At 43.0% G+C, this 12178-nt stretch overlaps 1 protein-coding gene across 7 annotated transcripts in view; it reads right to left on the bottom strand.

The window, feature by feature from the left end:
- SCLT1 (sodium channel and clathrin linker 1) overlaps positions 1–12178 on the bottom strand; it is a 51442-nt gene that overhangs the window by 489 nt on the left and 38775 nt on the right. For all 7 annotated transcript variants that reach the window (XM_033159693.1, XM_033159695.1, XM_033159692.1 and 4 more), the window contains 3 exons: positions 8842–9038; positions 1581–1659; positions 826–921 (listed from right to left, as the gene is read on the bottom strand). In XM_033159693.1, coding sequence (XP_033015584.1) covers positions 826–921; positions 1581–1659; positions 8842–9038 — 372 coding nt within the window. The remainder of the gene's footprint in view (positions 1–825; positions 922–1580; positions 1660–8841; positions 9039–12178) is intronic.

Here is a 12178-nt window from a genome sequence, read left to right as displayed (position 1 = left end):
AATTATTTTATTCTGCTATCATATACTTAAGATATATATATATATTCAAATGATTCCTAAGTTTTTTTCTGAAAGCTTTATTGAGTGAAAGCCACCTTTGTTATGAATACATAGAGGAATTGCAGTTGCCAATTTCAAGAGTTGCATACCACACTTCATACATCTTGGGATAAAAATAACCGCATAAAAATCAAAGAAAAGCACAAAATGCATAATACAAATAAGAACAAACCAGTAACTTCCCATCCTGTCCCCAAGTACAGCTGAACTTTCTTACATGCAAATGTTTTGACTTTCATCCCAACAGAGAAAACTGAAACTGTAATTTGGTTAAGAACCCCATTCAGCTCTTCATTAAATGATCCAATTTGAAGGCTGCCCAGTTCAAAGTGTTGGTGCTGACCTTTAAAGCCCGAAGCTGCCTTGGCCCGTTATACCTGAAGGAGCGTCTCCACTCCCATCATTCAGCCCAGACATGGAGGTCCAGCTCCGAGGGCCCTCTGGCAGTTCCCTCACTGTGAGAAATAAAGTTACAGGGAACCAGGCAAAGAGCCTGTGGTGCCCGCCCTGTGGAACACCCACCCATCAGATGTTAAGGAAATAAAACAACTCTCACTTTTAGAAGACATCTGAAGGCAGCCCTGTACAGGGAACTTTTGAATGATTGATATTTTATTGTGTTTTAAATATTTTGTTGGGAACTACCCAGAGTGGCTGGGGCAAACCAATTAGATGGGTGGCATATAAATAATAAAATTATTATGATTAAAGATTTTTGATCACACAGCTGTAATAAGGGTGCTTATCTAATTTATTTCTAGATACCTGTTGAGATGCTGTGGTTGCCCTCTCTTCTGCCTGGCTTAGTCGCCTTTGAAGTCTGTTGACTTTCTCTTGATGTTCCGTCATTAATTTTTCATTCTGTATAAATGAAATAGCTCATTACAAATTTAAGTTTCTGTTATCAGATCATACATATTTCAGGAAACAAGGTTTAAGGAAGAGAAACTTGGTGAATGGCAAAGCCAGGAACCGACTAACAAATGCTCCTATGCATTGTGTCTAACCTTGATAGGGATTTCTAGTCTTTGGGATCTCATGATGCAACTGTTTTATATAAAAACATAATTTTAAGGAATTTACAAGTACAGATTTCAACAGGGAAGGGGTGGTGCTGGACTCCTGAGATGCTTCAATCAGTTGGAAAGTAAGGACAGATGATAGGTTGTCCAGAGAGGCAGAACTATGAAGATCAGTGCTTAGGAGGGCTAATTGTGACAGATTTTTTTTTAGTAGTTACAAAAATTGAACCAGCCATTGCAGAAAAAATGACAAGCTAAAGATCACAGAAAAAAATTAATACAGCACAAAATTAGCCATGAACGAAGCTGTATGTTTTAATAATAGTAAAATAAATGTTTCTAGCATTTCCCCTCAGTGTGTATGATCACAAATAGGACAGAGTTTTCCAGCTGAAAACTACTCTTAAGAACTCTAATAAACAAACCAAAGAGAGTTCAAGTTAGACAAGATGTACATCTAGTTAAAGCACAGCATTTGGATGAGGATAATTCTCTTACCTCAATAACCTTTTCATTTGCTCTTTCCAGCTGACAAAGTACCTCCTGGGTGTGAATTTTTTGACGGCTCAGCTCACTTCTATGAAACAAGATCAAAGAAACTCATTAATGAAAATCAACATTTCATGTTGACCTAACTCATTTCCAGAGGAATATGGGACAATCATTCTCTCTTTCAAATTCCTTCTTTCCAATGAAGTATGAAAAGGATAGTACTTTAAAAGATACCAATAATTGCCATCTTTAGTATTGTGACAGTACTGTGATAGAACAGATTCACAACAAAGAGCAAAAGAACAATTCCTAAACCTTTTAACAAGAATCTAAAAAGTCATCTATTTACAAAAACAAAAACTTTATTAAGGATAGGGGACTTGTGGATTTCCAGGTGTTGGACTATAGCTCTAATAATCCCTGACCACTGGCCATGCTGGCCGGGCTAATGGGTATTGGAATCCAACATCTGGAATGCCACATCCCTGCTTAATGTGATAAAATTAGCAATATAATCCTATGGACAGTGTCCATCAAGTATTAACCTAGATACCACTTATGTCATGGTCTCCATACAGGGACACATGGGATCCCTTCCAGAGCTAAAAAATGGGAGCAAACAGCCCACTAAACTCAAGGAAGATGTCTGTTGACTGTGCAAGGTTCTAGAGAGTGCACATGCCTTTCCACTCAGTTTTCTTCTCATCAAAGTCTGAGTAGCAACTCAGTTTTTGTTGTACAACTAGTTTGGAGGCATTTTAATTTTCAGAACTAGCTATGGTTGTTTGTCCTATTCTTTGTATTGAGCAAAGTAGCTTCAGCAAGAAGATGCCCACTGTGTACTGGAAATCTTTACCTCTGGCCCTGGTGTCTTGTACCACTGAGCAAATGCCGAAAGTCCTGCCTACTACCTCAAATTTATTAAAGAAGCTTGTAGAAATAGAACACACCCTATCTCTGTGAACAGGCTTGCAAGCTTGAGACTGGGGCACCCCAAGCCCTTCTCCTGCAATGGATCTTGTCCCAAACTCTGGTTTGTCTAACCCAGGGTTTCAACTGTCCTACAAACGGGAGGATGTGCAGCTTTTGATGAACAATGCATTTTTCACATCCATGGAATACTGAAAGGGACAATGTGTGCAAAAATGTCTTATAGGAGTGCAGGAAAAATCTACGCAGGGACACCTCAAGTGATCAGAGCAGGTTATTTTCTATTTGTTTCCAAGATCCACAAACTGGGGAATCCTAGAAACCACACTGTCTTGGGCTCTAGGACTCTCATAGCATTGCTATCTGGCTATGAGAACTTTCCTCAGGCTCTTACGGCCAAACTAGATGTTCACATTACAAAGCAGGCAGCTACATACCCTGGCTTTTCTTAAATAATTCTCACTGTGAAGGCTGCACATTATAGCTGTCCAAGATCAGAATGGAGATCACTGCCACCTCTCTGCAGTGCAGGAACCTAAGGAGAATCAGCTCCCCTACCACCCAAGTACAGTGGTACCCCGTGTTACGCACGCGATCTGTTCCGGATTGCGCTACGTAACACGAATGCCCCCAACTCCCCCCAAAACCTGGAAGTAGAGCAATTTGAGCGCTTCTGCGCATGTGAGAAGTGCACAGAAGCATTCTGCGCATCCGGGGGTCACGCGCACTCTGGAAACGCTTCCGGGTTGCGGGCGTTCTTAACTCGAACATCCGCAACCCGGGGTGTGCACAACCTGGGGTATGACTGTAGTTAGTTTGTGTAATCTGAAGGACTATGAGGAAACTAGTCTACTACTCATCTTCCAGTGGCTCAAAAACTGGGGCACCCTGTACACATACAAGCTTCTGCAACAAACAACAGTCATGTTACCGAAAGCTTATTCATCTTCACACCTTCTACACTTTATCTTTGCCAATTAATCAACAGTTGGCAGTTCACCACAAACAACCGGACTGAAACATTAATCCTTTTCACTAAATGCTGTTTTGCACTAATCACTATTTTGCATTACTATTTCCCCAGTAAATGGATACACCTATCATTTGCATTGATTATTAAGTTTCCTAACCCCACTCCACAACAACACCCCCATTTTATAACTATCTGTATATACAGCACTTCATGCATCTAACAATTGAACTCCTGTACACAAAACCCTATGCCACAATACATTTGTTACGACGCGGGTAGCGCTGTGTTCTAAACCACTGAGCCTAGGGCTTGCCAATCAGAGGGTCGGCGGTTTGAATCCCTGCGACGGGGTGAGCTCCCGTTGTTCAGTCCCAGCTCCTGCCCACCTAACAGTTCAAAATCACATCAAGTGCAAGTAGATAAATAGGTACTGCTCCGGCGGGAAGGTAAATGGTGTTTCCGTGCACTGCTCTGGTTTGCCAGAAGCGGCTTAGTCATGCTGGCCACATGACCCGGAAGCTGTCTGTGGACAAATGCTGGCTCCCTCAGCCTATAGAGTGAGATGAGCGCACAACCCCAGAGTCGTTCGCGAGTGGACCTAACGGTCAGGGGTACCTTTACCTTTAACATGGCTACCCTTTTGCGTTTGGTAATTCTAAAATACCAAGATAGTGAGAAGCAGTCGTCGTCCCCCACCGGAAAGGTGACATAGTGTAAAACTATCAGAGTGATAATCAGTCCCAATTGTTTCTACATATTCCAGAGAATTTGCCTCATTAAAACAGGTAAATGAAGTTTGCAGGAAATTGCTCAAGTGTCTACCACAAAGGCTTATGTGTGGAAAACAAAGGTGAGCTGTTTAGTAGTAGAGCAGAAGAGATAATAAATCTGCCAGCTGTAGGAAGTGTTTAATGCAAAATTCTCATGTGACACATACAGCACATTCCAGATGTTTTTCTGTTGACTTATGCCGTAATATGCTTCAGTTATTCTTAGTAATTATATATTTTGTAGACTGCCAGTACCTGCAGCTGTTTCTCATCCTGTTAACATTTTTAATCAATATCTTAAAATAAACAGTTATGGCTGCCAAGTATTACAGAATTCCAGCCAAAAATAATGTGGTAGAAATGAAGGGGGGACTCAAAGGTCCCTAAATATGATGTAATTTATTTAATAGACTAGATGGTATGTCAAAAGAACACTGCTGTAGCTAATACCTAATAATGAACAACTATACTATCCCAGAAGGATCAGTCCTGGAAATCATGACAAAGCTATACAACCAAAAGCTTAAAGATACAAAGGTACAACCATGATTCAGAAAGAACGCCTATGAAACTCAAAACTGATTTATTCAAAATAGTGTTAATTTAAGGGGATCCAAACAGCTGCACAGGAAGCTTTTGTCTGCCCCCTCTCCCATGCTGCATCATTCACTGCCTGAAATACTACTCTGAGAAGTTGGGAGAATCCTGCAGGGAAACATGATGTGGTACAATGAGCTCCTGTCAGAGGAGGAAACTGCAGGCACTCCAGCGTGCACAAGGTGACTGGCATCCTGGCCTTAACCTGTTAGCCTGTGCCTAGCCTCAAACACCTACGTCTCAGTGGATTCAATAGGAATTACATTTCCCCAGCTAAAGGAATGTTTATAAGAAGAGTGTAAGATTAACAGCTATTCTTACTTGATTTTGAGAGGGGAAGGGTAGTATAGAAATGCTGGTGATAATGTTATTATGATTAATAATAGGTTGGCTCATACCACCACGACCCCAAACTCCTTTGTGATTTCACAGTACAGTTTGTAACTGCAGTAATGAGCAAAATGGACTGTAGGATTACAGGTCATTATGATAGAAATAATGCCACTGAAGATACTGGGGAATCTTTGAAGAGCAACACAAACAATTTAAGTGACCCATTTTCATTTATTCCTGATTTTTATAGCCTGCTTTTTAGCCAATTAACTTCCAGAGTGGCTCTCAACATGATAGGGCTCCTTAGTAAGGTGAAAAGATTTTAATAAATGAAAGGCACTGAGGTCACTTTTCAACATTAGGAGCATGCACAATTAGCATACGCTGAATCTGCATTAGTTAGAGATCTTAGTATCTTAAGACACTTCAAGGAACTCCCTTGGAGACTTGTTAAAACTGAACCTGGAAATTCTAAAAGACCTTCCCTTAATGCCTGGGGCCACCTGACTCTATGTACTTTAATGGGTATTTTATATAGGATTTATCTGTTTGTTTCAAGTGTCTCAAACTTTGGGAATGGGTGTTGCAAATAGGCATGCGCACAAGCACACGTGCGCTCTCTCTCTCTCTCACACACACACACACACAAACTCTCAGTCCTATCCTGAACAAGAATAGGATTGCTACTCAATCCTTTAAACCTATGTAACCTTAAGGGATGATGTAAGTATAACTGCCAAGTTAAAACAGTACAACGCATCATCAGAGATCTACAACCTCTCCTAGACAATGACAGTTCTCTTTCTCAAGCTCTGGGAGGAAGACCTTTCATTGCCTACAGATAGCCACCCAATCTTAAACAACAACTCACCCACAATAATACAACAACAGGACTTAACATGGACACTTGTATCAGAGCCTGCAATAAACCCAGATGCCAACTTTGCTGCCACACACACCCGCACAACACCATTACTGGCCCCAACAACATCAAACATACCATCTCAGGACTATTTAATTGCTCATCTTCTAAAATTGTGTATGCCATCAAATGCCAACAGTGCCCTTCAGCTCTCTATATTGGACATAAATCTGTTATCAGGAATCACAAGACAGAGAAACCAGTAGAACATTTCAGTCTCCCAGGACATTCTATACAAGATCTCAAAATAGCTGTCTTACTACAAAGGAATTTCAAAAATAGACTGGAAAGAGAAGTTGCTGAATTGCAACTAATTACCAAACTTAAAGCCATGGAGAGACCTGGTCTGAACAAAGACATTAGATTCTTATCTCATTATACACGACAAAGCTATCTTTAGCCATCTCACCCCTTGCCTTTTCCTGTAAGACCAACTGCAGTCGTTAACAGTCGTCAACAGGTTTTTCACACCCATCAGCCAATCACCCATTCCCACCACCCTTCTGAGTAATACCCCTCCCCACTCTCTCACTATATATAAGGGTTTGGTGACTTCTGTTTCAGTGCATCTGAAGAAGTGTGCATGCACACAAAAGCTCATACCAAGAACAAACTTAGTTGGTCTCTAAGGTGCTACTGGAAGGAATTTTTTTATTTTTTATTTTGTTTTGACTATGGCAGACCAACACGGCTACCTACCTGTAACTGCCCTGATAGTGTAAGGGAGTCCAACAAACAGGTGGAATTCAGGGTGTGGTGGAGAAAAAAATGATGAACTTGCTATCTTAGTATTTTATCCTCCACTGGAAACTATGAAATCAAGTATCTACCTGTCAGGGTGCTGCCCTCACCTCATGGCAAAGGGTTGCCAGGGCTTTCTCACGATCGCGAGCCCCCTCTCCACCTGCTCAGCAATTCGTCTTCCTCCAGTGAGGAAGGCAGTGATCCCTCTAGTGGGGAGGGAGAGACGGGAAGGGGAAGTAGGAGTCAGGGCTCTGACAGGGAAGGAGAGCCCTCGCATCAAGCAGGGACTGGAGGTGAGGCGCCTCTTCCGTCTCCCCACTTGCGCAGAGGGGAAGGACGCAGAGGGGGGAGGCGGGGGTTCCGCATCCCGCAGCTTTTATGCTGGGCAAAGAACCGGAAAGAGTCATTCCCGGACTCTGCCGAAGGATGAGCTAGACGTACTTTGTTGCTGCACTGTACATATCTGCACAATAAAGAAACTTAGTTTTAGAAACCTCGGCGTCAGGCTGGTTACTCCTGAGCAATCACTGAAAACCCTTACACTACCCCATAGGAGCCCACAGAAACACCAAATGATCTCAAATAGGCACCATAGGGTCACAGTGAAGATGGGGCTCCTTACTGGCCAAACTACCCCCACTCTATGCACCTGTGACAACAATGCCAAATGCAGTAACCAAATAGTATATAACATATAGCCACTATTGCTACTGCTTGGCAAACACTTATGACTTTATATTTCCTTAAAGGTTTAGAGCCAATGAAGGTGTGACAGAGGCAGGACCAAAGTGGTATGTAGCTCTGACTGTAATAGTAAGAGGCAGTGCCAGATTTAGGGTGGTGCGGAAGGTTCCACTGCATAGGGCATTGAGCCAAGGGGGCACAAAATTAAGAAGATCCATTTGGGGGCACCACATTTTGGCCTCACACAGAGTGCGATATTACAAAAGATTATCAAAGTCCATCCTGTAAGAGGACAGGTGCAGAACTCTCCTTGCATCTGCTGCTTACCTCCTCATAGTCCTTCTTCCCATGAGTGGTGGTATGGGAATTCAGTTGAGAAAAATAACTGCCTAGGGAGGATAGAAGGCGCAGGTGCATCTTTTCTTGTTAAATCAGCCTATGCTACAATTTCCAGGTCCTGACTGCAAATGAGACTTCCTAGTTTGAAGCGCTAACTACAAAGAACATTCAATAAGCTTCTTCTAAGCCACCCTTGAATCTCACCGGCACTGTTTCAGAAAGAAGCCAATTAAAGTTATTATGAACAACTTACTGATTTTTTTTGTGCACACCACCATGTTCCCCCCCCCCCTTTGAGTTGAAGATTTAGAAATACCTGCATACAATGATCAGAGCTCCATGTTGCAACAGAATCTGGGGTTTTCACAGCTAAACACTTATTCAGATTCAGCAAATACTGACTCGGTTGCTATTTCCTGACCTCAGTGACCACTTTGGGTGCTAATACCCATCTCTTGCAGCTTGACTGCATGAGGCACTGGCATTGCTCTTCCACTGCTCTACCACCTCCTTGAGCAGCACTGTTGATTTTTGGAATCACTTCAAAAGTTAATGAGAACATGCCATGTTCTAGCCACTGTTGCAAAGAGGCAATAAGGCAGGGTTTTTTTCCTTCCAAAAGCAAGGCAGGGTTGAACAATAGCCTCACTTTCCAAGAATAGGACAGACTTTATAGTTTATCCTGCTGTATCTTAAGCTGATTCAGAGGACCAGGCTCCATTAATAAACCTTTCTGAACTGCAGTGGGGAAACAGTTTTCCCCGCAGCAATGCTTTCTATTGGAAGCTTTACGTCTACCTTCTCAAAGATTTGCTCTGTTGGCAGCTATTATTTCTGGACAAAACAGAAATGTTAATTAAAATCTAAACAAGAACAGTATCACATCTACATTTCCTGTCTGAATTATGGTCCCAGCGGATCCATACCCAGCTGCCTGCATTTGTTAAAAATGCCAAACAAAATTATATTACCTACTTTAAACTATTTATTCTGGTTTCCGTAGCTTCTGTTAGTTTCTTTGTTTCCTCCTTCCACCGGTTTGTTGCTTTCTGTTGAGCTATCAAGAGGCGTCTCAGCTCAGCAGACGACTTTCGATGCACATCTTCCATCTCTTTTAAACGAACTTCAGACCCATGCTCTTTTATTATATGCTCATTCTCCATTACGCTTATCTATAGTAAAAAAAAAAAAGTAAAATAAGTTTAAAGCCTCACATTAGTTCACGGTAGCTTTTGTATCCTGACTAAAGGACTGAAGTTTGTTTGTTTGTTTGTTTGTTTGTGTGCACAAACTGACAATCAGGATATATCTATCTGCAAAAGATTACTGGACTTATAACTGTGGATATACCGCATTTTTCGGTCCATAAGGCGCTCCGGACCACAAGACGCACCTGTTTTTTAAAGGGGAAAAACCAAGGAAAAACATTTTCCTGGTTTTCCTCCTCTAAAAGGCAGGGGGGGGGCGCTGGAGGGGGAGCCCCTTCTTCCTTCACAGCTGCTCCGTTTCTCCCCTCGTCCCCATGTCCCTTTACAACAAGAAGGGATGAGCCTGCTTTTGGCATCGGCGCGCAGGGCGCAGGGTGGTGGAGAAAGCAGCAGCACCCCCACTGTTTTCTCCACCACCCCGCGCCTTGCACCGATCCCAAAAGCCTGCAGGCTTTTGGGATCGGCGGGCAGGGCGTGGGGTGGTGGAGAAATCCTCCACCAACCTCCCTTCCGCCCACTGATCCCAAAAGCAGGCATCTCCGCTGCCTCCCCCCACCTCCCACAGAACACGGCGGGGGTTGGGGGAGGCAGCGGGAAGCGCAGAGGATGTTGCTAGATCGTGCCAGCACCTCCGTTCACCGAAAGAAGCTTCTTTCGGTGAACGGAGGTGCTGGCACGATCCAGCAACATCTCCGATGCCTCCCCCCACCTCCCGCCGAACGCGGCGGGGGGTTGGGGGAGGCAGCAGGCGCGAAGCCTTCGCTCCATAAGGCGCACAGGGATTTTCCCTTCCTTTTTAGGAGGGGAAAAGTGCGTCTTATGGAACGTAAAATACGGTAAGCTGAAAGAATTCATTTCAGAATGAATCACTAATTTGATTGAAAAGAGAATGCAGATTGTCACATTTGGATCACCCATGATGAGTAATCATTGTTTCTAGGTGTGCAGATCTTTAATATTTCACTCATTTCATCACTGAATGCTTGAATCCCTGCAGTAAAAATTCTGTACAAAGCCCTGATGTATCTTTTAGGTATCAGAGCAAAAACTTGAGGCTGTCCCCAAGTCTCCATCTAACAACAGCTAATTAGTTCAGCCAACTATAATGCAAACACCAAGTGCAAAGTGCCAAAGTGAGCAATTGAAGGGCGATAACCAACTATGGAAGGAAAAAGACAAGTTTATGTGTAACTTCACTGCAAAGAAGAGAAAACAGTTCTTATGGGGGAATGGAAGAGAAAGTTAAGGAATTGGAGGCAGATGATAAAAACCAAAAACAAACAAACAAACAAAAAATAGGAATATTTTCTTACAAGCACAGCATATAAGAGAAGTAAGAAGAAAATGAAAGGGATAAGCAATAGTGGAACTGAATCATATTAAAATTGAGGTTGGTAGAGTTGCATGTACAAAATGCTCTTTATCCCTTTTTTTTTTTTAAAAAAAAAGTGATGTCAATAGGCTTTCGGCCAAAAATCCCCTTGCATAATATTGTGTTGTGCATTTTCTAGACATTTAGGTTGTATATCTCTCATTATAGAAGAAGACTAACATGTTAGTCTGTTTGCATTATGTATGATTTTTTAAGAAAGTTTTTGCTGTCTGGAAGTAAATTACTTGATTGGGAAAAGAACCAAGTGCCGGGACTTCCGGTAGAGCTGCGGACATCGCTGGATGCGCGGAAAACCCTCCTGGGCTTCCGAGCGTCCCGTGGGGGGGAAGGGGGAATCCGCAAAGGCTATGCGGTTCCCAGCGCTTCAAGGGGGGCTACCTTGAAGCTCAGATACCCAGCGGCGCCTCATAGGACCCTCAACTGGCAGGGGCTCCAGGAAAAAGAAGAAGAGGAGCCTCTCGGAAGGGAGAGTGTGTCTTGGGCGCTAAGGGAGAAATCGCACCCCGCGGAAACGCGAAGTCTCAGGCATCCGATGGGAAGCAGCCTACCTCCAGGGAAATAAATACGTTCCCCGAGAAAAGCGACCCCGAAAACATCTAAGGGGAAAGGGGATCGAAGAGAGTAAGCAAGGCGGACAAAGGAACCCCCTCCAGCTCTGGTGTGAACATGGCGCTCAGCGGGTCGTTGCAAGACGAACGAAACGAAACGTTCCTGTAGAGTGTGAGTAAGACGCTAATTTTTACCCCCCCCATTCACATCTAGTCGGGGGAGGAGAGGCAAGTCTTGAAAATAAAATAAAACATCGGAGGGTAAAAAAGAGGACCCTATGCTCTCTTTGGGACTGGACTTGAAAAGAGGGAAAAAGCTGTATAAGAAAGATCTGCGGACAGAACAAGGCACAATATCGCCATTCTGTTACATTTCCTAAGAGACTGAGTTAACCGGGCGACATCCGAAGGAGATATACGTTTGGGGGCAGCTTATAATAAGACTGTCCACTACGGATCTGTGTTTTGAGGATTCCTGAGCTGACTCTTTTATTCTCCCCCCTCGTTTTTCCTCTTCCTGATTGTTTCTTTTTTAAACGGGATTTGCCTGGTCTGGAGAGAAAGAGGAGAAGGAGCTGATTTTGCCTTGTCACGATCGGCGTGGTGGAGTTTGGGCTTGCGCTGAATTTTTGAACTTACTTTCTCTCAGTGAAACATTAAAGGAAACTTTGTAACTTTTTTGACAGATCTGAAACATCTGCTCCAGGGGGGAACTTGAAGCTTCCTCTCACCATAATTGAGAACTTTTTTTGCCTTTTTTGGGGTTCTTCTTCTTCTTCTTCTTCTTTTTTTCTTTTCATTTCTTTTCTCAATTTTTGGGGTAGGGGAGGGGGAGGGTTTCCCTTTGGCATTTTTCTTTCCCTTTGCAGGTACGAAGCTAACGTGGAGGACAGAGGAGATCGTCTGAATCCAACTGACGTGAGGAGAAAGAGAAATAAGGACTGGACTGGGAAGGATATAAAATAACCAGAAGGACTGAAGCTGAGAGGAGAACGAAGACAAAGACAAAGGAAACGAAAGTGAAAGTGGTGGAGTTAATGGACTGAGTATATCTTAGACTGTATTTAGTGTGCAAGAGAGTGACATCTAGAGGACATAGAAATAATTGTCATACTTGAAGTTTAGAATTTTGAAGTGTTATAGTAACAAACTGGGGCTTCAAG

Source organism: Lacerta agilis, chromosome 9 (assembly GCF_009819535.1).
Source record: "Lacerta agilis isolate rLacAgi1 chromosome 9, rLacAgi1.pri, whole genome shotgun sequence".
NCBI classification, from domain to species: Eukaryota; Metazoa; Chordata; class Lepidosauria; order Squamata; family Lacertidae; genus Lacerta; species Lacerta agilis.
This window is presented reverse-complemented; position numbering and strand designations above follow the sequence as displayed.